Source organism: Ursus americanus, chromosome 24, assembly GCF_024610735.1.
Source record: "Ursus americanus isolate L20-20 chromosome 24, mUrsAme1.1.p, whole genome shotgun sequence".
NCBI classification, from domain to species: Eukaryota; Metazoa; Chordata; class Mammalia; order Carnivora; family Ursidae; genus Ursus; species Ursus americanus.
The window spans coordinates 21,547,309-21,574,550 of NC_142150.1; the positions used below are offsets into that span (position 1 = coordinate 21,547,309).

Sequence of the window (27,242 nt, forward strand, 5' to 3'; positions counted from 1 at the left end):
CCACCAGGAGGTTTCAATGATGTCCCCTTTCGGTGTTGGCGTTCACAGGAGTGTGAACTGGGGAGGTTAACACAGTCCCAGGAAAAGAAAGGGTTTCTATTAATGGTTTAGAAGACTTGTGAGATGGTTTCACCAAATCAGGTAGAATCAGTTAATTCTTCAGCTCCTTATTGAGATTTTAGATTAATGCCTGCAAAATTCACAGGAGCCCCTGGATTCATTCTTTAAGCAGTTGATAGCCATTAGCTATCATTCTGAATGCCATTAACTCTTGGGAGCCAACAACCGATCTTGGCTCTGTCAGTATGTTGAAGGTGTGTTTTTTTAGGACATTTTAAGGAACCATTTATTCATTCAGTAAATAGTTGTTGAACATCTACTCTCTGTCACACTGTTGTGAGAATTAGAAAAACACAATAAACAGGTAAAAGGTCCTTGCTTTTTTTGGAGCTTCTATGACAGGAAGGGTGGGTGGATAATAATTAAATGCACAAATAAATAAACACGTTGCTGTGAAGACACCAAAGCAGGGTGAGGGGGGGGGAGACACGTGGGTTGGATAACAGTGTTCAGGAAAAGCCTCTGAGAGGAGGTGACGTGGAGCCAAAGCACAAAATGTGATGATCTGAGGACAGAACATTCCAGAAAGAGGGCATGGCAGATATGCGTTCTAAGGTGGCAAAGAGCTCAGAATGTCCAAAGGAGTTGAAGGCAAGCTTTACGCCTGGATCAGAGTGAGCTGCACAAGGTCGGAGAGGGAGACAGGAGCCATGAAGAGGATGCTTATCCCGGGCGCAACCAGAAGATGTTAGAGGTTATAAGTAATGGAGCAACACCACGTGATTGTGGGAAAATGCTCATAGTATAAGATTAAGTGGGGGAAAAGATGCCCAAATCTAAGACTGTCTATTTAGTACTGTTTTAACATTGTAAGTACATAAGGATACACACACACACATATATTCAGAAAACTGAAAGAAGATAAAACAAAATGTTTAAAGCGTTGGCAGTAGTAGTGACCTTGCTTTTCCTTCATTGTTTCCCTGAATTTGTTTTCTACAAGGTGTGTTACTTTAATAATTAGAAATAAGTCATATACTTTTTAAAAACTTATTTGTAGGGGCGCCTGGGTGGCTCAGTCAGTTAAACATTCTGCCTTCGGCTCAGGCCATGATCCCAGGGTCCTGGGATCGAATCCTGCCTCAGGCTCCCTGCACTGTGGGGAGTCTGCTTCTCCCTCTCCCTCTGCTTGCAGCTCCCCCCGCTTGTGCTCTCTCCCTGTGTCAAATAAGTAAATAAAATCTTTAAAAAAAAAAACTTGTTTGTAGAGCAATCGATGGAGACAATGCAGGAGGGCTGCTCCCTTACTGGGTCTTAGCTCTGAGTTGAGGTTAATGCGTGGTGCTTTGGAATGCTGGAGTAAATGTTGAAGGCTCTGGCCAGTGGAGCGGGCTCTGTTTTGTTTTGTTTTCTTTTGTTTTGAATGAATCTACTCTCACAGACTTCTTTTTTTTTTTTTTAAAGATTTTATTTATTTATTTGACAGAGAGAGAGACAGCCAGCAAGAGAGGGAACACAAGCAGGGGGAGTGGGAGAGGAAGAAGCAGGCTCATAGTGGAAGAGCCTGATGTGGGGCTCGATCCCGTAACGCCGGGATCACGGCCTGAGCCGAAGGCAGACGCTTAACCGCTGTGCCACCCAGGCGCCCCTACTCTCACAGACTTCTTACCCTTCCCAAATAAGTTACGCAAAAGCATCGACCATTTCTATTTCATCCCACAGATTTGAATATAACCTGCCGATACGCAGGTGTGTTCCACGTGGAGAAAAATGGTCGCTACAGCATCTCCAGGACGGAGGCTGCTGACCTCTGCAAGGCTTTCAACAGCACCCTGCCCACCATGGCCCAGATGGAGAAAGCCCTGAGCATCGGGTTTGAGACCTGCAGGTAAGGGGAGGAAAGTCGGGGGCGGGGTTCGGGGGCGGGGCTTAGAGCCCGGAGGCTCCTCCCTGACAGCTGATGGATGGTTGCCTGAAGGGTCGGCCCCACCTATTAATTTGGCCAAGTCAACCTGGAACCTGTATGACAACTGGAATTTAAAGCCGACTAAAGACACCTTTGTGAATCATAGTGGGGTTGCCCAGAGGAGGCCATTAAGGGTCAACGGTTGGAATCCTCTTGCCTAAAGTGCTTCCACAGCGCTCTCCCCGCTTTGAAGAAGCGTGCAATATCATTGTCGGAACCACAAGAAAACGTAAACCAAATAACAGTGTTTAAAATAAATATGCGCCTGGTGGAGTCTTGGCTCGGCAGACTTGGCTCAAAGCAGCGTTTTCAAAACAACTCCCTCTCTCTCTCTCTGTCTCTGTCTCTCTGTCTCTCATGTGTTTGTTTCTCTTCTGTGTTGCTCTGGTTGGAGACTGGCGATAAAAGGACATGAAAATTATTAAGATGCATTATTACAAGTGAGTGGGAGGTGGTCAGAGGGACCCAGGAGACCTCCTGAGAGACTTTGTACAGGACATCACGGTGCTCCCGGGACCCCCGCTCATGCCATTCTGCTCAGGGCGCTCCCAGCAGGCTGTGGCCCCCCGTGTGTTTGAATTTCCGATGAGCCTGTGGTGAGTGGTGCACATTAAGAGCTAGCAGTGGTGACAGCCACGGTGAAATGTTTTGGTTTGGTTTGTTTTCACTAGAAGAGCTCCGGGTCATCTGAGTAACTGCTCTGAAGTTTCCAGCCAGCCGGCAGCTTCCCCCTGTTTTTGCAATGTAATGTCATTAGATAACGTGGTTCCCCTCTCTCTTAAACACACATGCACACACGCACCCAGGCAGACACAAGCTGCTTTTTAAAAGTCCGGTTGCCGAAGCCTTTATCCAAATCATGAAATGAGGTTAAATGTGCCCATCCCTGTCCTTGGTGACAGCCGTCATGCACACCCATTAGGAGTGGCAGCGGAGCCTCTTTGGCTGAAAAGGAAAAGAAAAATCTTTACTCCAGCACTGCACTGAGAAGCTACCCACTGGCCCCATGTGGCAATTTACACTGCATTACAATGGAAGAAAAGTTAACTTTGTTGACATTCCAGTGCTGGGCTAGCTCCAGAGGGCAAGCGGCTGCGGGATTGGAGGACGAAGATTCTTGATAGAGCATTTCCATTATTGCAGAAAGTTCGACTGCGATGTTCAGAGCTAGGTCTGGGAGAGCCCCAAAGGAGCAGAGGGAGAAGTGCTGTAGACTGCGCTGACGGCGGGCCAATGAGCAGATCCGTGTAGCCCCTTCCCAAGGCTCATGGCTTAAATACGATGGCCCTGACTCGGCCAGCAGCCTGAGAAAGTCGGCTTACCAGACTGAATTTGGATTGTGAAATACACGGAAGACGTACTTAGGAAACACAGCAATGGCCCCATCGGCTGAAAGCGAGGGGGGTTCTTCCGACCCCCACTGGCTAGCCTTCACTCACTTAGAGGTTGGGCGCACCCTGCTGCCCACACGCCCCCGACCCCTCGATCCTCCGACTGCGCCCAGGGTTGATCATATCCCTCCACTTTATGGCTGAAGCAACGGAGGCTGGCAGAAGTGCCACAGCTCGCCCAGGGCCACGTTGCTTGCACGGGGAGGAGTCCAGATGTCAGTCCTGCTTCATCTGAGCCCGGGGCAAGAATTTAATGACCCTCCCGAAGGACTGAGGGCGAGAGGGAGACAGAATCCTGGTGCATGGATTTGCTGAGCATTTCTTTTCATCCTGTGAACAGCAACCTGCTGGGGCAGCATATACACACATATATATTTTAATATCCCAACTCATGTACCACCGGTGGGACACATACAAGGGGCAGTCAGCTTGTTGTGGCAACAACACAGGCATAACTTACAAAGGGCATGTAGATTCTAGAATGTCAGTGTGACACAGATCTCCCTAATGTGTTGGGGGCAGGGTGGGGAGTAGGCTCACCAAGGACTGTCATCATTAAAAAAGAGAAAGAAAGAAAGAAAGAAAGAAAGAAAGAAAGAAAAGAAAGAGAAAGAAAGAAAGAAAGAAAGAAAGAAAGAAAGAAAGAAAGAAAGAAAAATGATGCCAAAGAAACCTATCCTTCCACCCCTATCCTTCCACTGTAGTGGGTATTAAGTGTTGCAAAACGCATTTCCATAATTTCGCTCAGGCGGCTGTGAATCAGATCTCTGCCATAGCACAGGTGGCAGAAGCTCATAGGCTCCGATAAACCTTAGCAGCCACTCTCTTCTGTCGGCCCCACCCTGATTAGTAGCATTTCCCAGATAGATGGAAACTTATTAACATTTAATTGCTCTCTCTCTCCCCACCAAGCTAAGGAGTCTTTGGAGAAACCAGTCTGTCCTTTCAGATGAGGAATTAGTCATGCGAGCTACAGTTGCAACATAGACCTAACGAGTTCTGTGTGCTTAGAAATTTCAAACTCACAGTCACTTTCCATGGGTCTGGCAGGACAACGCGCCGTGTACTGTCGCCTCTGGCAGCAAAGATTAAAAAGGATCTCTGCTGTGCATTTTAGCCAGCATTGCATTTTCAGAAACTTGCTGGATTTAGCTTCATCCTCTCTGCCCTACCCCCGCCCCCACCACCACCCCCTTCTCCGCCCACATCTTATTTTTGGAGGTATTTTATATTCGGGAGAGACTGTGCGGTGAGTGAGCTCTTAGCTTCCGGGAGGCGGACTGAGGAGGCTGGGTGCTGTCTGTTGTATCCCAAGGGGCCTCCAGCTCCAACGTGCTCCCGGAAACATCTTGGTGGGGGCAGAGGGGGCTTACGCACTTCTCTGACCGAGCCGCCTCTGGAAAATTCCTGAGCTAAATGAGGCACCACTATCTACTTACTTAATCACTATTACTCCCATTTTAATGATGGTCGATTTACTTCCACTGGCAATGAAATGATGCCTGGGATGCTTGTGAAGAAAACGTACCGTGTTCCTAGCACATAAACATGGCTTGGTGTTTACAGTAACCGGGTCTGGAGTGAGGAAATCACTGGAAAAGGGGAGGCAAAGAAGGAAGAGTAGGCAGTGGGAAGCAGGCAGGTGTGACATGTGTGGACTGAAACGAAGAGCCACCTAGCCCTAGCTTATGCGAGCTGGTCCTCTGATGTATTTTCTGGAAAACATGAAGGTGGTGGAGAGCCAGAGTGGAGCTCACCTCTTCCCTCTTAAGTGACTCAGGCTTCCCTCCATGTGTTCAAGCTGATTTGACACTGCTGCCCACTTATTTTATTTGAGACAGTTTTTTTCCATTGGAGCACCCGGCTGGCTCAGTTGGAAGAGCAATAAGTGACTCTTGACCTTGGGGTTGTGAGTTCGAGCCCCACATTGGGTGTAGACGTTACTTAAATAAATAAAGTTTTTTTTTTGTTTTGTTTTAAAGCCAGTTTTTTCTTTCGTGAATCTTTTTTTTTTTTCCTTCTAAAGCCCTTTATAGAGCTCTAAGTAAAATCGCCTTGTATCCCTCAGCCTTGCTGATGTCCTTCCTTCTCTCTCGGTGGTGGTTTCTGGATGTCATCTCACCCAGGTGTGGAGACCTCTAAGAGCCCCAGAGGTGAACCAAATGACGCAGTGCACCGCGTGAGACGTCGCTTGACGGCATGTTATGGAATCCCCATCACAGCCTTGCAGGTGGATAACCTCTCGTGTTTGTTTTGCAGGTACGGGTTCATAGAGGGGCATGTGGTGATCCCCCGTATCCACCCCAACTCCATCTGCGCTGCGAACAACACAGGGGTGTACATCCTCACGTCCAACACCTCCCAGTATGACACGTACTGCTTCAACGCCTCAGGTTGGTGCCAAGGGGATGGTCTTGGCGTTTGGGATGGCTGTGGGCACGTAAGCCTCTGGCGGCGTGGCTGACGACACTTCCTGTCTTGGCTTAAGTGGGCAGTCATACAGCTTCCGTTCACATAACAGGTGCTCACTGAAGATCTCCACAGCAGAGACAAGCTTCCTAGAACTCCAGGTGCTTCCTTGCTAGGCAGGGAGGCCGACAGGAAACAGAAATATTTAATACCTCATATGAAGTCAGGGAGTAATGAGCGCTATAAAAAAGAAAGCGGAAGAAGTGGCTGCAGGGTGCTAAGGGAGATGTCTCTGAGAGGGTGGCCAGAGACAGTGCCTGTGAGGAGGTGCCTTTGAGAGAGCGCTGCAAATGGTGTCAGGGAGGAAAGCCACGGGCGGAGAGGACAGCAGTGCCAAGCCAGGCGTGGCGGAGCACTGTGGCTTATTCTGAGGACACCGAAGAGGCCAGGGTGGATAAAGGCCGGCCATCAGAAGGGGGAATGCCAAGGGATGAAGTCAGAGAGGTAAGCAGGGGCCAGGTCCCATAGGGCCTTGTAGGCCATAGTAGAGAGTGTGGATTTTATTCTCAGCGTGATGGGAAGTCACTGCAGGGTTTTGAATAGGGAAGCGACATGAACCTAATGATAGCATTGGGGGTACCAGCCAAATGGCTTGGCTTAGAAGTATTTATTCTATATTGGGCCTGGAGAGAAAGCTGGAAGGATATATGGTAGACCTTTGACCTTCTTGAGTTTCCTTTCCCAACAATTGAGAGCCTTGACAACTAGAGAACAAGAAAGCCAAGTGAAGATGTGTGTGCTGGGCTGCGGGCCAGGCCCCTCTGCCTGTCGAAAGGACTCGCTTCCAACCACTGGCCTAGGACCTCATGCTTATTAGTCTAATTCAGGCTCCAGCAGGATTCAAGAATTTTATGCACCGTGTATCTTCAGGGTCTTTTGAGAAGGGTCAAACACACAAATGTCAAGTTTTTTAATGCCGACAATCAAATGTTGTTTGACTACTTACTTCTCAGACTGGGCCTTCTCTTCCTCAGGAAGGTCTGAGATTGTGTGAAGGGAAGACGGAACCACGAGGTAAACTCGACACGTCTTCCTGGCCCCTCCGTTTTCCTTAGAGATGGGAAGGAGGGTGTTAAAGTAGCGGGAGAGTGGTTGAAGGCATGGTATGAGACAAACACAGATGTTACTCAGTGATGACTTAAGGCATTGTTTGCATGAGACAAACACAGATATCACGGACGGTGGTGGGATATAAAATCTTCACGGGGTTTTCAGTGCAAGTAGACGCATCAGAGTAATTGCGAGATTACGTCAGTAGCTTTCGGCTATGCCGGCCACCCGCTGTGGCGTGAGCAGTAGGGATCGGAGTGGGAATTCAGAAGAGAAATCTAGAGATTAGGAGAAGGAGAAGGTTTCAGGGTTGATTAGTTGAAATGGTGTGAAGCCAATAGATTATGTCAAATACAGGCAAGTCGCTAAACCTCTGGGGAGACACTCACAACACGGAGAAGGAAACTATAGGGTATTTCTTCGTCCCTGCTATATGATCAAGGAATGCAGATGGAGTGTAACCAAAAAGAAGAGAGCCGCCATGAGGCTAAACTGTCCGTGGCCCCTGCCTGGTTCCCATACCCATACCCAGAATGTCCGTTCTGATGTCATGTTGGTGAGAAAAACCACGTGCAAATAAAGGAGAAGTAGACACAGGGCAACATGTGGTCTCAATAGCTTATTTTAGTGACAAAGGTCGGGGGGGACTTTGGGAAGCCTTTGTGTTTTAGATGAAGGGGCTGGTCATGTGGGACCGGGCTAGCTCGGGACCGCATACTCGAGAGTGTCTGAGTACTACCCGTTTCCTCCCCCACTCAGTCTCGTCCAGCACGTGGATGCAATAAATTATGTTGCTGTGAATCCACATTCTCTCACCTGTTTTACAAGTTAGTGTCACTTCTTGGAAAGCACCTTAACTCCAAAAGCTAGGAGCTCACACTGTTTTATCGCTGGGAACGGCGGCCACCTGGACAAGTTACTACTGAGATTTCTCTGCCTGCCCCTTTTGCCTGTAAGGTTGGGTCTAGCCTCAGCAAAGGAAGTGAACACTACTGATTAACTTTCCTCTTCTTTGCAGGGGAGGTGTTAATCCAGGTGAAAAGCTGGAGAAGTTCTGGGGGTGCATTCATACCCAAATGGCTGTCTTAAAGTAGTAAAGTTTAAGGAGCAGATTTTTCCTTTTCTTTTACCCAGATTTACTTAATGGGGATAGGCTGCTTTTATAAGTTTTTCCTTAAGTTTTAAAAAGAGTATTTATGGATTCACTATATGCAGTCAGGACTCTGCTGGGCAAGTAAGTGAGAAAGAACCAGTGGCCGTATTTCTTGTCTCGGGAGGTAATCTCGTTGAAATGATGAAATAAAAAAATAAAGAAGCTGGAGAAGAATGTTTATCTAAGGATAAATAAATTCGAAATGTCTCAGTTTAGAGTCAGATGATAGAGTGCCAAGTGAACTGTGGCTCTTGATAACCTTCTGTTCCAGGCAGAGAATCTCATTGGAAAGTCTTTGAGTCCAACTTAGCTTGAATTGCAGGCAGGTGTTCAAGACCCAGTGATGGGATCCCCTACAAACCCTTTTGGTCTACAGGGACCAAAGCCAGTTCAGTCTTAGCAGATAGCTTCTGTATGCTTACAGTTTCAGCAGTATTTTTGTAAAACATGGCCTGTGGTTCACAGATGAAAGTACGGCGGACCCTGCAAAGGCCCCGTGATTCTGACTTGAATTGCCTCATGTCTCAGGAAGGCCCAGCACGAGCCCAGTGACTTCTGTGTTAAGAGCCCAGAAAACTGGCTTGAATTCGTTCATTTTTTAAGTTTGCCTCCAGTAAAATGCCTCATTCTCCTTTGAAGGAGGAATTTAGGAGAAGATGTTACGTTCATTTGTCTATTCATTTGATCATTCACTCAACAAGTATTTATAGGATACCTAGAATATATCAGGCATTGAGGAAGATGTCTTTCTATCTGGCACTGAGTAATCGGCTAGACTGAATAACATTTCTCTTGGCTATTTTGGGGCAGTGGAGGTGCAGTTTGAAGATGCAGCCCACCAGGAAGCCCACCCCAGAATCTTTCTAACAATGCTTAGGTTCAGGAAAAGCTCACCAGGCCCGATGCTCCCAGCAGTACGGCGCTCGTTAAACAGAATAAAGGATTGTCAGCGAGGCCCTGCCATCTGACATGGGAGCGTGAATGTATTAATTGCACATTTGGGTCACCATTCATCGTAGTGTGCTTGCCGGACTTGGTGTTCTTTATAAAAGTTAAGGTGAACTGGAGCGTGAAGAGGCTCCATTTGCACAAATGCTCTAATGATTTCCAAATCTGTTTTAATGTTTTTTACATTATGCCCCATTCTATTACAACCTAACCCTTAGGAATTCCTTCCCAGGGCACTACTGTTGCCTGAATTTGGGGAAAGTGCTTCCATCTCTGCCATGAGGAAGTCATATTCCAACTCCTGTTTCTGGGTCCCTGCAGCAAAACGGTCTCAGAAGCTTCTCATGGGTCAGGCTGATTTCTGGTGGTGTTACCAGAACAGACAGGGTAGATACTCTTCAAGATCTCCCAGGGTGGCTATTTGCCCTGCTTTTCAAAGAGGAAATCATTGGGAACATTTTTTGAAAACTATAAAAATCTAAAGAAATATTAATTGTTATTGTCTCCCATGACCTTGCGAATTCCTTAAAAGCAGGGACAGGGACATGTTCATCTTTTTGCTCCTTTTTTTTTTCATCTGTCCCATGAGTGATATTTAAAATGAACGAATGAACTGATATATCTAAAACTTTTTCAAAAGAATTTCTTATGGCATTGTCATTCACGGTTTATCGAAACGTTTCCTGACCTGTTTATCACTGCAGACCATTTGGGGGGTTTAACGACTTAGGTATGCTTCCTGGAAGCATGGGCCTGTGGGAATTATATTGGTCCTTCCTCTTCCATTCATTCAACAAGTATTTATCAAATGCCTCTTTGACCCCATCGCACATAAAGTTCTGGCCAAGATAGATAAGGTCACTACTCAACTTACAGCGTTCTTCGGAGGTGAGTGGTAGCAGGGGCCAGGGGGTGGGAGGTGTGCCATGAACCGCCATTCGGTAAAATGAACAAGATAATTTGAGACAGCAGTAAGCCGGAAGGAGAACCGCAAGCAAAGATGTGATGGTGATATGTGTGGGGGATCAGTGAGGGGCTGGTTGAGATTGCATGGTGAGGAACGGCCTTACTGAGGAGGTGACTTTCTCTGAGACTCTCTCCTGGGACGTCTTTTAATTATCCTTTGCAAGAATGGCTTTTCCTAAAACCTGCTTTTCTCCCGGTAAATATATAAAGCTGCTGGTTAGTTTCACAACGAGGCCAAAGAAATAGGCAGGTAAAGGGACATGCCCTTTCCCTGTAGGAAAAGATGCTTCTGCGACCTGGGAAGCAACCAAGCCCTGCTCTGTTCAACTTATGTTTCTGTTCAGTGATATGAGTACCTAGCGATTTATCCAGAACACTTAAAATACCTGTGGTCACAGCCTTCCGTGTAATACCAGTCTGCCTACCTGCCTCCATCCATCCATCCGTCCATCCCTTTCTTCCTTCTCTTTGCCAAGAAGCAATGCTGAAAGAAACCAGCCTAACAAATAAGCTGCCATTTTGTGCACACGCACGCACACGCACGCACACGTGCACACGGTGTAAAAGCTGTAATGCACAAAGGAACCCATACTTCCTGCAACAGCAAAACCAGTTTAAAACTCTGAGTTTTCAGAGCTCAATACAAGGTCCGATTACCAAAGAGAGCATTTGGGCATGAATGGAACGGCTGGTTAAGGCATTCCTCGGTCTTCTCTTAGTACTCAAGGGTGGTATACAGCCTGTTTTCAGAGGGCTTAAAGCAGTGGTCTCATAGGGCTACTTAGTAATGTCTCCCAGTGATCAGGGAGGCCCAAGGTACATTCAGAAATCTTTACTTCTGAAGAGGGGGAAAGTAGAGATTACATGGAGGACAAAAGAAAAAGAAGCCAGAGGTACCCGTGGTGAGATATACCAATACAGAGGCCTCAGGAAATAGTCTGGGCATCTAGACCGGTGGTGGACAGCCTCGGTAACTACGTGTTGAGAAGCTGTCTAGACGGACGAGGCACTTACGAGCTTGGCTAAATTAAGGAGCACATCAGTGCATCAATAAGAACACTAAAGAGTAGTTTGCATCGGAGTATTTCTATAAGTAAACTCTTGGTGATTATTTTAGTTTTCATCTTCTCACGCTGTTCACACTGATAAACATTCGATTCTATTTGTCATGTGTTTCCATCATTTCTGTACAGTATTGGGATTCCACATGATTTCTCATTATAGTTCACGCACTTTATTAAAAAATGCTTTTACAGTGTTCCCACGTTACTTTTATAATAACACATTTAAAAAGTAATTTCTAATGTATGCCTCGTTAGAAAAGGTCCGTGCCTATCTTTTTTACCGTTACATCCGCGATGCCTGATAGAGAACATTTATACGTGTTTGTTAATGAATGGATCTGTTAGAGAGGGGAGGGGAACAAGTAAGCTTCCAAAATTGTGTAAAGGTAAATAAAAATGAAAAATGTATCACAAAGGTCAGAGAAGTTCCCAGGAGACTTAATCGAGTTTCAGAAAAAGAAAATTATTTAGCTCACTTATATGTGGAATCTAAAAAAATAAATGAACAAACAAACAGAAACAGGCTCGTAAGTGGCTGTCAGAGGAGAGGAGGTGGGGGTGTTGGGCGAAATAGATAAAGGGGACTAAGAGGCACAAACTTCCAGTAATAAAGAAAGTAAGTCGCAGAGATGAAAATGCAGCGCAGGGAATAGAGTCAGTAATATCGTAGTAATGCTGTAAGGTGGCAGATGGTGACAACACATATCGTGGTGAGCACTGAGGAACATGTAGGCTTTTCTAATCACTATGCTGTAACTTAAAACTAATGTCATGTGGTGTGTCAGCTGTATTTCAGTACTCAAAAAAGGAAAATTATTTGGAATAAATTTAATAAAGCCCCATTCTGACCAAATAGAAATGGGCATCAGTTTGGTTCCTATTTTTTTTCCTATTTTTTTTAAAGTTCTCATGCTTTTTCTCTTTGCTATTCCACAGCTCCACCGAAAGAAGACTGTACATCGGTCACACACCTGCCCAACGCCTTTGAAGGACCGATTACCATAAGTACGTATCTCTTCTGACCTTGATGGAGTGTCGCCTTCTTGGGAAAGGGATCAGGTGCACTTTCTGTGTTTCATATTTGCGTCGAAGAGCAGTCATTTCCCCAAGGCCAGGGACGTCGGCTGTGATTCACTGTCCCTTCCCCTTTTCCTGCAGTGGCTTGAAACTGCAGTTCGGTCGACCCCAACACATTGTTCCCCAAACTGCAGTCATTTGAAAACTACTTTCACTGTTTTGGGCACCTCTGTGTATACACCACAATCGTTTACTTGGTATTTTTCACTTAATTGGCCCGTTCTTTTCTACTTAAAATATGTTTATTTAAAAAAACACCTGCAGGGCCACCTGGGTGGCGCAGTTGGTTGAGCGTCCAACTCTTGACTTCGGCTCAGGTGGTGATCTCAGGGTTGGGAGATCGAGCCCCGTGTGTTGGGCTCTGCGCTCAGCGAGGAGTCTGCTTGAGATTCTCTCTCCTTCTCTGCCCTACCGCTCATGCTCTCTCTCTCTCAAATAAATAAATCTTTAAAGAATAGAATAGAATAGAATAGAATAAAATAAAATAAAATAAAATAAAATAAAATAAAATAAAATAAAATAAACAACCCCCTACATATGGAAAACCAAATCCCTGGTCATAAGCAGAATGTATCCTTAAAAATACACTGAAGTGAAGGAAAAATTAAGTCCTATTCTTAAACTCTAGCTGCTGAAGTTTCTGAGTCTGAGCTGTGTTCTCTCTCATGGAGGGGGATTAAGAAGTGTTGGGGGAGATGTATTCCAGCCCCCTAAATTTTCTGTTTGGTTATTTGTGTATTGGAAGATAATTATAAAGGGCATAAACTTCCTGGTAGGGATTTCAACATTATTTATACCACATCCATCTAAAATCTTCTTGATTATTCCAAGATGTAGGCGTTTGACACTGTATGAAAACAAAAGAACTCAACCAAAATTCTCACAGAGGTCAACTTATTAACCCTGATCTTATGGCCTCTGGGTCTCAGTTTTTTTGAGAAGTGTCATAGTGTGGAGGAGGCTTGACTTCTGCCTCCTAAAAGCCAGACGCCTCAGTGTGCAAGGGAACAGTGGTGGCAGGCGGCAGAAGGATGAGAATCATCTTGGCCATGCAAATCCAGCCCCCCTCTGTTCGGTCAAAAATTGTCCCTGACCTGTGCCTCATGGAAGGGGAGGCCCACAAGGTGAGATGTGGTGTCTTAGTCAGGCTTGGTTTGAAATCCTAGTTCCTACCACCTAGGTGATCTCAAAAGAATGACTTACTCTCTCTGAGCCTCAGTTTTCTCATCTGGATAATGGAACAACATGTGAGATTTCAAATGAAAATAAAGAAAGGTAATAATGTCTAATGCATACCAGGACCATAGTCATGTTCAATAAACGTCCTATTTCCTTGGTCCCCACCAATGCCTTTCAAAGTCCAGACCTGTACAAGTTTGGTCATATGTTTTTTAATCACATCTTCATCTGCAGAGATTATCAGGGTATTTGAGACTGCAATATTTTTTTTAAAGATTTCTTTATTTGAGAGAGAGAGAGAAAGAGGGAAAGAGCACAGGAGGGGAGGGGCAGAGGGCAAGAATCTCACTCAGACCCCCTACTGAGTGAGGAGCCCATGCGAAGGCTCAATCTCATGATCCTGAGATCATGACCTGAGCCGAAATCAAGAGTCTGACGTTTATCCAATGAAGCCACCCAGGCGCCCCTGCAATATTTTTTAATTTATGTTTTACTAATAGTTGCACTTGGGCAAGCCAGAAAGGTGGACAAAAGGAACATTTAGTCCAGTGCAGTATAGTAGAAAATAAATTTCGCTAAATGCACACTTGTGCAGTGAGTGGCCCAGACTGGAAGGTAGCAGATCCTTTTAAGGAATGAATTCACTCTTGCTTTTCCTTCTGCTGTCCATTCGAGACATTTGCTTGTTTAAATCAAAGATTTTGATCTTAATATACCTTCGTGCCTCTTGATTTCGAGGTTGAATCTCACGGAGAATGGGCAGCGGCTCAGTCAGCATTTAGGCATGCCGACTTCTTTGCCAGAGTAGGGGTTCACTTGGACTGGCAAAATTTGCCCCTTAGAAAAAAAGCCGCATTCTTCATGGGTGTGCAAATATATATTCCCTGTTGAGCCTGCTAACCTCTTTATTTCCTACTTCAAATCCTTTCTAGAAGTAGATGGAATTAATAGCAACAGATTTTACATGTACTTGAGAAGGGAGAATAGGAACCAGTGGGAGAATTACCATTTACTGAAACCAACTCGATTTTGAATCCTACGCTAAGCACTTTACATACCATGCAGCATATAGTGCTCGTAGCAAGAGCTAGCACCATCCCCGTTTTACCAATGACAAAACGGAAGCTCAGGACCAGCTTTGTCTAGGGGCACACGAAGCTGGGGCTCAAACATGGGAACTTCCAAACACACCCTCGTTCCCCCTCCCCATTTCCAGGGTGTGCGGTGGGTCGGGGAGGGTAGACTTTCTTAGTGCATCACCTACCCACCCCCCCACTAGGTAGGTAGGTGGGTGTTGTTTTGCTTAATGATGAAGAAAAATAGCTTTGCAGTCACTGTCTTATATGATAATCCATAGTCTTTCCTATACTCAGAAAATGTCATCCGTCAAGTTCTGAAAGCGTGCTCTCTTCCCCCCAGCCATTGTTAACCGCGATGGCACCCGCTACAGCCAGACGGGTGAATATAGAACGAACCCTGAAGACATCAACCCCAGCAGCCCCACTGACGATGACGTGAGCAGTGGATCCTCCAGTGAGAGGAGCACTTCGGGAAGCTACAACATCTTCCACACCCACCTTCCAACTGTATACCCGACCCAGGACCAAGACAGTACCGGGGTGTCCGACCACCCAGAGAATACCCCCATTACCAGTAAGGAGAATGAGTCACTGTGTTTGCCAATGGTGATTTGTTTGCAAAACCGTCTCTGATCTTCCGGGTGATATGTACTCCTTTGTGTGTTGATTGTCTCCTGTCTCTAGAAGTTGGGGACATTGTTTGGGGAGGGGGCTATTATGGTAGCCAGTGCCCTGTACGCATTGCCTGCTACTGCCTATAATTTTTTTTTTTCCATCGACTCCCCTGTTTTGCTTACCTCCAGATAAGAAGTGCCATACTGGAAGTTTTTTAGAAGAATTTTTCTTGTTCTCTTGTCCCAGGGATGTGCTAACAAGCCAAGCACGCTACAGAAGCGATTTTTACTTTTACATGTTTCCTTCTTGTTCTTATCCACCGTTGGATAAGATTTCTCCATGAAGTTGGGATCATAACGTATGCATACCATCCCATCTGCTTTTCTCCACTTAACTTTATGTTTTTATGTTTTAACTTGATGTATGCGATATTTGACGGTACAAGATTCAGTGCTACTCATCACCCGTGATTTACTAAACAGCTCCTTTGTTTTTGGTCTAAGGAAGCGCATCCGAAGGAGTTATCTGATCAAATTCAATCTGCTTAAAAGTTGTCCACCCCAGCCTGTAGGGGAAGGCTGTTAATACTTGCTTGGTAACGTGGATAATTCATTACTTGAGGACGGCGAGAGTGGAAATATGTCAACACTGCATTCGATTTCTTTGGGGTTTTGCCCTTTGGGCTCCGCTTTCATTGGAAGTTGTTTGCACCTCCCTCTGGCCCTCCTTCTCCGCTTCCCGCGTTGCTTTTCCCCGTGGTTTGTTTTAAAACAGGTTTCCAGATTGGCTGCGTTCCTTCTGTGGGGGATTATTCACACTGAAGCAGGGCATGTGCCCCTTGAGCACCTTTCCTAGTATGCTGTGCATTTTCTTTTGTCCTGGCTCTGGCTCTTGGGGGGGCTGGGGGGGGGGACTCTGGTCTTCAAAGAGTGTGGCAGACATTCACTGGTTTGTGAATGCTCAGCATGAGGCCCTTTTCTGTGCCTTGTCACCCAGAAGCCAGGGCAACCTTCAGAGCACTATGATTTAACCTAAGGTTACTTGCTCAACAGTGTGTTAAACTTCTGTGAGCAGCGTGCTGGGGTGGGGGGGCGGGGAACGATACAAATGGGCCCGAAGTCTGGTCATCCTCTGCAGATCCTTTGAAGCATTTTCAAGAAGAGACGTTTTCAAACTGCTGAGGCTTTCGCAGATTCCTGGCTCTCTGGAGATTGTGTCACCTCGTTGCCTATTGTCCCACGCACACCCCTTCTTGCGAGGCCCTTCTGCAAACCAAGCAGGCAGGGCTGCTGGCTGTTCCTGTGCGCCCTGCCCTGCTCAAGGAACCATGCGGAAGGCGCCTAGCATCAGGGCATGCAATTTTGTCTGATGTTGGCAAATGTAACAATTAGTGGTCTCAGCGAGAGGCAGAGCGGGTCTACTCCAAAGCACTGTTCCCCACCAGAGAAGAAAATCGTGGCAAAATAAATCTTTGAGGAACTAGATGAAATTCACACTGAAGCCATTATTAGCCAATATCACATAGGGAGTATTACACATGTACTTTAGAAAGGCAACAAGGGCGTCAGCACACAAATTTGAGGACCTACTATGTACCAAGCCTATTCTAATGCTTGGGAGCCAATGGTAAGAACCATTAGAAAGTAATACTGAAGGGAAATAAGGATTAATAAGCTAGTAACCAGTATTTGCCAAATATTAAACAATATTTGAGGTCTTCTCTGTGCTGGTGCTCTAGTTACTGGGGACTTAGAGTTGGACTGACCTTCATGGAGCCCATCTACTGCTCAGAAACCAAGGAAAAGGACTGCTTTGAGATTTCACTAAACCATAGCTCGGGATTTGGGTTGAGAAAAGAATCGTGCTTTCCTCTTTTCGAGCACTTAGCTAAGTTTCTCCTGTAGTTCGGGAAGAGAGAGAGTCAGTGGTCAAACAGAGTGAGTCCAGGGCTAACCTGAAAGTCACTGAAGTGCCATAGCGTCCAAAATGGCCAGGGGCAGCTCCAGATAAATCCATTCATGGAAAGAAGAGTGTCCAAGAAAAAAAAAATCGGGTGGACACTTGAAAGCAGCCCACGGCTTATTGGAAAAAATTACCAGTGGTAAGCTCCTGAATAGACCCCAGTTTCTGAGCCCAGTGAGGAGATTCCCAAAGCTTCATGACTATTGGACTGAAGGTGGGTGTTGGTGGGGAGGAGTGATTGCACACCCTACCTAACGCATGCAGAAGGGCAGATGTCAAGAGGAGTCTGGCTGCGGACAGAGAAGTGCATCTTTGCTTGGCTGGCTCTTTCCTCTCTAAGTGTCCTTAGTGGGTGGCACTGGGGAAAGCCAGTAAGAGCAACCATCTGGGTAGGCTTTCACTTCCAGCAGGCTTTTTATTATAGATGATATTTTTGGAAGAGCCTTCCTGGAGGCATGTCATCAGCCTCTTTTCTATTGGTGATCTGGAATTCTCTGGAATCCAGAAACCTAAACTAATTCAGGAAGCAGAGACTCCTGCCTTGGAACGCTCTATTTCCTTGTCTTCTGGGTGTCAAAGAAATATATACATATATATTTTTGGTCTGGCATCACCTACTTGGGTGGGGAAAATTGGAACTCTGCTGGCTAGACAGTAGCTCCTTCCCTTTCCCCCAAATCTCATATGAATCCTTTCAGGAAAATAGAAATAATTCTTATTTCTATCTTGCTCTTGTGTGTTTACTTCCTATGGGTCTCTTCTTGGTCTCCTACAGGGTGAAGGTGGCAGGAGCTCTGTGTCTTTAATAAAGTTTCTGAGGGCAGAATGGGGTGCCTGAGAATTTTTCAGGGGGATGCTCAGGTTTATCTGTGGGCATCATTGATGAAATTGGCTCCTATGTCTCTACTCTCTCTTCTTGGCCAATGTGTCCTTTGTAACATGGAACATACTGTACAGGTTGTTGACATTTGTTGTATACAGAGTCAAAGTTTTTATCCTGGTGTTGACGGACCTCCAATAGGTTCAATGATAGACCATAAGGCATTCAAGAGCCTGAAATAGTATACAAAATGTTGAGAATGTGTGTATGTCAGAACACTTTTTTGAGGACAGAAGTCATAACTTATATCAGATTTTCAAAGGGCCATGTAACTCAAAATGGCTTTTAAAAATCTCAACTGGTATAGATGTTTATCCCGATATCTTTGCTATTCTTCTTCCACAGGGAAACATTCTGGACTCAAGTCCTACTTGAGAGTCAAATGGGAGATTTCAAATTGCAAAATATCATTGACTATCCTTTCTTTAATTTGAATAGAGTCCAGAATTTCTCTAACTTGGGCAGTTTTGTTTCTTTTCTAGAAACCCATTCCAAATTAGAATTACAAGTGACAGAAGGTGATAGATGGAGACTTGACAGAGCTTTATCTGATTTCAACATTTTGAACACACACCCTTTGCAAGGTTCCTGCTCAAGCAGAAAGCTTGACTTGAAGTTAATGAGTGTGGGTGGAGCCTTGAAATGCCAGTTGTCATCAGAGGCTCCCGGCAGGAAGTAATAGGCTCGAAAGATACAAGCAAGCGCCTCTGAAGAGGCTCCAAAAACAAATGGATGAAAGCAACTTCATAAAATATTGCATCAGACCTTCAGTCCATGGCTGGGTCACCTCATCAAGTAAATATAAAATCTCTTTTCCTTCACAGGTGGTTAAATTCCTACTTGATTTTGCTCTGAACCTATGTTGTGAACAGTCAGCTCATCCTTTAGGGTTTCCGTATGAAGAATGAGTGGCTCTCAATTGATTACCGTACAGAATTTGCATTTCTCATGTTGTTCTAAGATTCCAAGAGACTTCAGGAGACTGGAAAGATCAAACCAGGCCTCGGTCTTTCTTTTCTAATCTTCGCTCTATACTAGAGACAGACATTATATATACGTAGAGCTGAGAATAAAGGTTTGTAGAAAGATCTCACTAAATGATATTTTCATAATTCATCCAGTTCCTTCAACTGTGCACTCAAACAGCCACGCAGCGGTTCAGGGGCAAAATCATTGGATGTGGTCCTGGTTTGGTAACTCACAGCCTAAGACTCAGGATCACACAGCAGCAGCAACAACAGGTAAACTGCTATGTCTTCTGCTTATCCATTGTCCTGAATGCCGAGTTTTTCAGCATCAAGGAGAAGGGCATCCACGATCGTGTCGAAGTTTCGCATAGAAGTCTTGTCTCCATCCTTAGGGAATTGAGATCTGGTACCATTTCATTTATGAGAGGCTTATGGATCTGGGGATACAACTGGATACTCCTCTGAGTTCTACTTGTTTTCCTTTTGGCATCATGTGAATAGAATCAGAATTAGTTTTCCTTCAGGAGCTTCAATTAGGAGATTTATTCAGAACAGAGCCTCTTGAAAGAAGTCTGTTAGAAAATGCATATTCCTACTTTCTGCTGGTCTGATTATGGCAGTCAATAATAATAGAGGGAAATACTGACTTATGGTTGGAAAGTGTAGGCCCTGTGTACTTGTTTGGACATCTCAATCCTCAGCTGTAGAATGGAGGAGTGACCTGTTGTTTTCCATGAGAATCTAGGCTGCCTGGATGTTTGATGATTAACTCTAAATCCCTGCAGAGTATTCTGGACTGAGAGCTTATGTGGGAAGAGATTCTAGGTCTATAACAATGGAGATTACAAGCATATCTTCATTGTTGGTGGAAGATATGGCCATATTTCAAAATAATTGGGCATTCTTTCTGCAGAAGGAGAGTAATAAAAATGGTCCTTAACACTTGCTTAGTCAAAGTATATTTTGTTTTAGCAAGTATTCATGTAAGGAAAATAGTGCTGATGTTATGTTGTGATTTCATATCATGGTGATAAAGGTCATGCTGGAGGGGGGACGCAGAATGAAGAATATGCTATTTTTAAATGTTAAATGTTTACAATGTTTATCTTCATAGAACAAACATTGTGGGAAAATGTCTTCTTGTCAATGCTTCATCTTGGACCATTTCTGGGCTTTCTTGATAGCTGAAAAAAGGAATCTAAATCACCTTACTTTTGTATTTGGGGATTTAATGATGGTTTCAGCCTCTTTGCTTCAACTTTTTTTCAGTTTTTTTATCCAAGAATATTTAATATTCTTCTGGTGCACATTATGGTGGCAGAAATGGCGGTCTTGGGAAGTTTTCAAACCAGGACCCTTACTTCTCATCTTATTAGTGAGATCCTTGGGTCACTTCATTTCTGTCCATCTTTTCTGATTGATTACCTTCTTTTAAAAAATGGACTCAAAATGACCTGTTCTGCTTTGCAAAATATGGTGTTGATTTAAAAAAATGACCATGGGCAAAATGGCTGGAGGATCTGGACACTGAATGGGAAAAGGTGAAAGGCACCTTTTTCCATCTTCCCCTTTATGTGGCATTCTTCTGTGTGTTAGGGATTGCTGGGATTACGTGTCTGGGATTGCTGGCAGAAATATCATACCCTAAATTCTTGGAGAATGATATTGGTTGGCCAAGATAGCGTGTGTAGAACATGAAGGGCTAGGACTTGTTTTCAGAATCATAGACTCTCAGATTTGGAGACGATCTTCAATAGCCTAGCTCCATCAACGCTTCTAATCATTTGATCTACACGATTTTCCTGCTAGGTGATCTTTCTGATGGTGAGGAACACAATACTTTATGAAGAAGTTCATTGTTGGATAGTCCAGATTATAACCTTTTAAAGTCAACATTTGGGAGGATATTTATCCCCCTTGCAATGATCACCACCGGCCCTGGTTTGGCCTTTTGGGAGCACAGACAAAAATTGAATCCCTCTTCTACATTATAGTTTTTCAAAATTCAAAGACTGCTGGCATACTCTCTGTCATTCGGCCTTTCTGACTCCAGACAAAGCAAGTTCCATCCAGCACAGTTTTCTCCTCTTTAAGATGAGAATCATGAACCAGATGATATTTAAGGTCTTTCCATTTCTGACATTCTATGACCTGCAGTGTGGGCCTCGAAAGTAAATGGAACTTCTGCACTTTTTCTGTTTCTTCCCGCCATCTATATGAAGTATAGATGGCTCTCGTGAGTGGTAAAAGAAGCATATACAGTTCTGTTTCTTAGGGACTGATAATTAACCTTTCAACCATCAATTCAATTATGGTTACAACAGCTTTGATGAGCTCTAATGGTACAACTCCCAAAACAGCAACCAAGAGGCGAGAAGCCCAGGATTGGCTTTCATGGTGGTTTCAACCATTAGAGTCCAAGAATCATCTTCACACAACAACGATAATGGCTGGTAAATGAGTTATTATTATCTCATTTCATAAGATCTCTTGACAGTTTTCAATAGTTCATTGACCTCAGGGATACTAAGTCTGAAGTCCATTCTGGTTTCACAAATGTTTTTGATGACTTTCAGAGGATCATGAGCTCGGACACCCATATGTTTGATTTGATAGCATGAATAAGCAGATTTCTTCTTTCTATTCTATAGAGTTAATATAGGCCCGGAGGAGGCTTAATAAGAGCACCGTGAAAGGGGGCAAATCTTTCTTGATGACAGAACAATATTTTGGCTCTGATATTCCAAAGTGACAAAAGTCATTAAAAATTCTTGACTTTCCATGAGAAAATAAAATAGCATAGCTAGAGCCAGAAAAATATAGAAACTCTCCATCAGTGGAACTATTCTTGGGGCAGCCACCGATAGTAAGAAAAAACAAATGGTCGCTCCAAAAGATAACATGACTCTCATTCAAAGCATAGGAAACCCCTTTTCAGAAAAGAGACACTTTCTAGAGCAACCACTGAGAAGAGGTAGAGGGTCTCCATTTTCTTTCCTCTGATGTGTCCAGAAGGGAAAACGCGAGAATTTCTCAAAATCTTGGCTCCAATCCACTTTAGTTGACCCTTCTGGTTGACTAAGAAATGCCAGGCCTGATTTCTCTGTGAATCGACTAACTTTGCCGTGGCTGGCTGCTGCACTGTTGTGGGATGGACGTTCGCCTTGTGTTCAGAGCTATGGTGATGTGATGCTGGAGAAAGTCAGCAAATGAATTAACAAATCGTGAATACAATTATGGGATTTTAAAAATGGTGGACATGCGTTTAGATTCTGAAAGTTTTCTGAGGGTGGCTGACCAAACGAATAGGCACGTGTGAAACGTTTCCATTCAATTCTTGACACCCTCCCTTTAATAGCACATGCTTGATAAGTTAATAATCTGAAAGCATGGGGGGGAGTGTTATTTTCTTCTGTTTCTTTGGTGGGATTAAGTCTGTATTTATTCTTTGAACTTCTTTAAAGAGATGGTTATGTTGTAAAGGTCACAGCCAATTGTTTTTAGATCTATGCGTTAGCTTCGGAGACCAGAATATAAGAATCTGGGGGTACACAAGTCAGATGTCTCACTCTTTTCTTATAATGTTGGGAATTCCATTCTACATTCTGTGCCTGATTTTCTTCCTTTGTCAAATGGGTTGCTTGGCATCCAGTTCAGCCACTAACATAAGTCACCACAACAGGTATGGATTCAAATATCATCTCAGCAGGCTGGGAACCAACTGAAGAAAATGAAGATGAAAGAGAAAGACACCCCAGTTATTCTGGATCAGGCATTGATGATGACGAAGATTTTATCTCCAGCACCAGTAAGAATAATCAATTACAGTAGAACCATTTATGCAAGGCTTACTGATTAATCTGAGTGATGCCCCATACTGTCTACCTTGGGAAATAGTTAATGTGGAAAATGAGAATAAACCTATGACTGATCACACTCTAGTTATACGTTGGTGAGATTAGGAAGGAAGAAAAATGCCTTAAAAAAAATGGAAGCCAAAACGTATTTGGAGGAGAAATGGGGAAAATATATCTTCTAAGACTCCTAATGCCTTAGGTCCTTCCTGTTTTGTTTACTTATGTGGTCTGCTGCTGCCGATTCTCCTTGAATTATTGAGCTTTGTCAGAGAATGGCCTATTAAAACATTACAACAAGTATTTATTGTGTGCCCACTGTGCTTGGTGCTGGGAACACGAAGATGAAAAAAGCCAGAGCTCTTGCCTTTAAACTCTGGTTTATTGAAGTGGTCGATTGTGAGTGGGAGGATATTCATTAAAAGCTGTAGCTGATTCCACATCGAAGACTTAGATGGCCCTAGAAAGGCTTTAAAGTTGGGTATCAGTATTCAAGAACCATCATAATCAAAGCTTGGTTGAAACCAAGGAAACAAATCTAGTTTTAACAAACGAATAGGGCACCAATATAACAGAAAGACATTGAAGAGAAGGACGAATGTCAGCTGAGCTTTAATTAAAGCAGTGCCAATTATTAAAAACAAATAGTGAAGACACTGCAAAATAGTATCCAAATTTGTGACAGTTATAAAACTTTTTGAGAACAGAGATGCAAATCGAGCTGAAAAACCTCCTTTAAAGAAACATGCAAAGGTCAGGCTAATATTTAGCCAGATGCCCAGGTTTCCTAGACATATGTGTAATGAACTGAGATTTTGCTGAACAGAGATGAGTATTCCGAACCTGACTCCCCCATATCACTCCGTCACTCCTGTCCTTAGTGAAGGTGGACTTTGGCAGTGTGACTGGACTCTCTCAGGTCACTGAAGTTCTGACTGTCCTACTGAAACCCAAGAGGACTGTCCCCAAATGGACAGCACCAGGAAGGGAGGAGTCCAAATATATAGCTTGGGCTTTGAGGCATCTGAGTATATGGCGTGGATGCCACAAATACTCACGATGGACTAGACGCTTTATATCTAAGCTGTAATGGCTATTCTTTAGCCCGGACATCTCTGCAGAGCTTGGTCTATAAAACAAGGAAACTCTTTTTAAAAACTTCAGAAAGAAAACCAAATAACCAAAAACACAGGAGTTTTACTACCAAACTGTCTTCTGGGTTCAGGATGTGGCCCCCTCTTCCAGGTGGGGCCATCAGTAAAGATGTGGTCTTGATACCCGAGAAACTCAGCTTTCTTGGGTGGCAACCCAGACAGATCAACCTGACAAATTAAGTGTGTGATCAAGCTCCCGGGGGAAAACGTCCCTTGGTATTTTTCATCTCTGTGGCCTCTTTTCCAATTTCGGTTCACTTTCCTGCTCGGGACCTGTGCACGTAATTGGGCAGGATGCCTTCTTTCTTCTGTACGGGTAATGACACCTGCGGCTTTTTCATGCTTATTGAGAATGTGGATAATGATTCTAAACCTGACTTGCTTCACTTGTGACATAGAGCTGATAGTATCACCGTTCTGAAAAGAATTTTTTATTAGTTGGGTATCAAAATTAAGTTCAAAAGAATTAAGCTGGGTTTGTGCATAATATTTTCACAAAAGCAACCGATCCTAATTTCGTCATGATCCTTCTATCAGGTGCGTCTCCTGCTCCAGCTCTATCATTCTGGGTGACAGTGTCAAGCCTCTGGTGGACGTATGCCTTTTACCTTTTTTCAAGGAGCTGCCGTAATGGTGGTTGGTTACCTATGGTGCTTTTCTACTGAATGTACGAATCTTGTTTTTCTCTCATTGGCTCTGAAGGGCTTGCTCATGAAATGCTTTGTATTTGATGAGAATACCGCGGTGTTTGCTAAACATTCAGAAATGTACAGCTCAATCATTTGGCTCTTATAGGTAGATGTTCTTTCTTAGAATCATCTGTAGGAAATCCGTGGCTGTTCAGGTATGCCTTTCCCCACCAAAACTAATGAAATAAATAAAGCTATCGTATCATCCTGGTATAATTTTCAGGTACCTACCTCTTCAGCCTGAGGAGCTTCCTGTAGTACCCTTGCTGGTGATACCAATGCCTTGGGCTTTCAAGCACGCAGGACCTTTGCAGACTGCGTGGATGGGCAAAACTCTGATGTTCTTGGTTCTCCTTGGTGGAGGGCTGGTGTTTCCAAAGCTGTCCTTCCTTCTGCTGCAGCTCCTTTGGCTACTTTCTCCAGAAAATCTCATGTTCTGACCCCAGCGTATTCTGTGACAGAACGCAGAGGACACTGAGGTGCTGAACAATATGGCTGAATCAAGCTGAAGTCCCCTCTCTGCTGTCCCTCCATTTCCGCTCAACCATCTGTACGAGCTGGTATATAGATGATTCACGGTGTAGACCAAGGAAGGGAGAGATGTGCAGAACAAGTGGCGAAGGCTCAGGAGCTAACATTTTCCTAATTGCTTCAATCGTCATTGTCACAGTTCCAACGACACCACGGCTTTTTAACCACCCAACACAGAACCAGGGTTGGACTTCGCAGAGCCCCGGCGAATCGAATCCAGGAGTATTGCTTCAGACTACTACAAGGATGACTGGTAATGGGTTATGCATACTTCATTAAAGATTTTTTTCCCCCCTCAAAGTCTATGATGCCACAAAGGTCAGTCGTCAGGACATGGTGGGAAATGTAGTTCGTGCCTCATCACAAATTCTTGACTTTCATGAGGATACTCAGCTGGACCTAGGAGTCATTTATCAGCCGTACCATCTGGGCACAAGATACTGTATGTTGATTTATTATAAAAATGGACACACTGGGATGGTTTATGGTGCTGCCCTTGACAAAGGGATTATAGTAGTACAACAGCTAATGGTTAAGAATTGCCCGCCCATTGATTTTTCTCTTGGGAGAGATGAGAGGAGTCATTCAAAAGTATTGAGCGTGGATGTTCAGAGGTCCAATTTAGGCAGGGCACTGTTAAGTAGCGTGCATTTTAATGGAAGAATACAACACCAAAGGTTGGTTGGTAAAAAGTCACAGTGTCTATAACCATCATCATGGCAGATGGGGACCGAAGTGGCACCAGCGCTAATGGCGAGGACCGGCCCCCCGAACCGCACTCTCCTGTCATTCACCATAAGCACGATGATGAAGAGGAGGCCGAGCACCCCGCAAGCACAAGTAAGGAAGCTGGCGGTCAGCAGCGCTGGTGTCCAGGACTTAGTGAAGTTCCTCCAAAGAATAGGGAAGACTTTGTTCTAGACGTTAGCCACCTCTTCTATTTCTATACAGTCATTTCTTTCATCCACGGAGCGTGCAAAGCTGCCAAATCTACACACCAGTTTTAGAAATTGGGAGAAAAACGCTAACTGGTCAGGTTGCCCCAAAAGTGAAAATGGTGGGAAGGTTACATTTTTTTAAAAGATCTGAGCTATGTTTTTTGTGTCTGTTAGAGATTCCTTGAGGTTCCATTTGGGTAATTTGTGTGTGTTTATGGAAACGTGTGAGGAAGAGGGTATCTTTTGGTGCTGAGCAGTGGGGTCCGGAAAGAGAGTTTGACAAGTGCGACGATCTTTGGAATCCTTCTCTTCTGTGAAGATCTCTGATGAATCCAGTTTCTCTTTTTTTATATTCTGTCCTCACTGCCTTGTAGAAAAGCACCCCATGTACTCTTGGGAGGAAGGTCAGTAGCTCGTAGAGACTGTATTTGAATTTCTGGGACTGTTCTTTTTCTGTTTTTAAGCCCAGGGTAACTTGGGGAAGGCTTTGATGCTGTTATTTCTACATGCCAACATCTCAGGTTTCCCAAAACAATCTCGAGTCTTACTACTGGTCTGTGAGGTTAGAACAAAAAACAGTAAGAATTTTCATCTCGCTCTCGATGATATGACTATCAGGTTTGGAATAAAAGAAGCTTTCATTTAGGAGAACAGCTTGTAGCATCTTTAAAGCTACGGTTCAACTATCATTCTCTTAGCCTTGGATACTCCTAAAGCAAGAATGTTAAGAAGCAGCCACTTAGAAACCAAAGGGAGAAGCCAGAGTTTGAGGGATATCTTCAGACAACAAAAGAAACATTTCAGACATCACCTAGGACATAGGTTTTAAGTCCTGGGCGTGGTACTGAACACGCCCAACAGCCCTGCGTCTCACTACTTACCCCAGTAGATTTTCTTTTTGTGTGAGGATTATGGGCTGAGCGAACCAGTGTCTTCTGATAGAAGAAGGAGATAAGAAGCAGAAGTCTCTTCAGAATGGGATTCCGTACCAATTCCATTTGGAACCTAAGAGTATATCCTAGAATTTAAGACCGTTTGTACTTAAAAAGGAGACAGCTACGTGAGAGGCTTGGAATTAAGAAGCCCATTGTCAGAAGGTGGTGGGGCGTGGGGAGGGGACATCATTCCTGGAGGATAGTTGAAAAGCCAGATATAACAGAACCTCACAGAGGAAAAGAGAAAGCAGTAACCACTACAGGAATTCTCTTATCAGTACTTGCAAAACATAAAGAGATTGTGGTTGGTGACC

At 44.3% G+C, this 27,242-nt stretch overlaps 1 protein-coding gene across 10 annotated transcripts in view; it reads left to right on the forward strand.

Annotated features, from left to right (window-relative positions):
• Window positions 1-27,242, forward strand: part of CD44 (CD44 molecule (IN blood group)) — an 87,326-nt gene that overhangs the window by 32,785 nt on the left and 27,299 nt on the right. For 4 of the 10 annotated variants that reach the window (XM_045808504.2, XM_087854744.1, XM_087854746.1 and 1 more), the window contains exons 2-8: window positions 1,783-1,948; window positions 5,677-5,810; window positions 12,004-12,072; window positions 14,743-14,976; window positions 22,510-22,635; window positions 25,195-25,308; window positions 25,779-25,895. In XM_045808504.2, the coding sequence (XP_045664460.2) occupies window positions 1,783-1,948; window positions 5,677-5,810; window positions 12,004-12,072; window positions 14,743-14,976; window positions 22,510-22,635; window positions 25,195-25,308; window positions 25,779-25,895 (960 nt within the window). Of the gene's footprint in view, window positions 1-1,782; window positions 1,949-5,676; window positions 5,811-12,003; window positions 12,073-14,742; window positions 14,977-18,980; window positions 19,101-21,151; window positions 21,281-22,509; window positions 22,636-25,194; window positions 25,309-25,778; window positions 25,896-27,242 lie in introns of all 10 variants that reach the window. The other 6 variants (XM_087854747.1, XM_087854749.1, XM_087854750.1 and 3 more) reach the window with 5 other exon arrangements.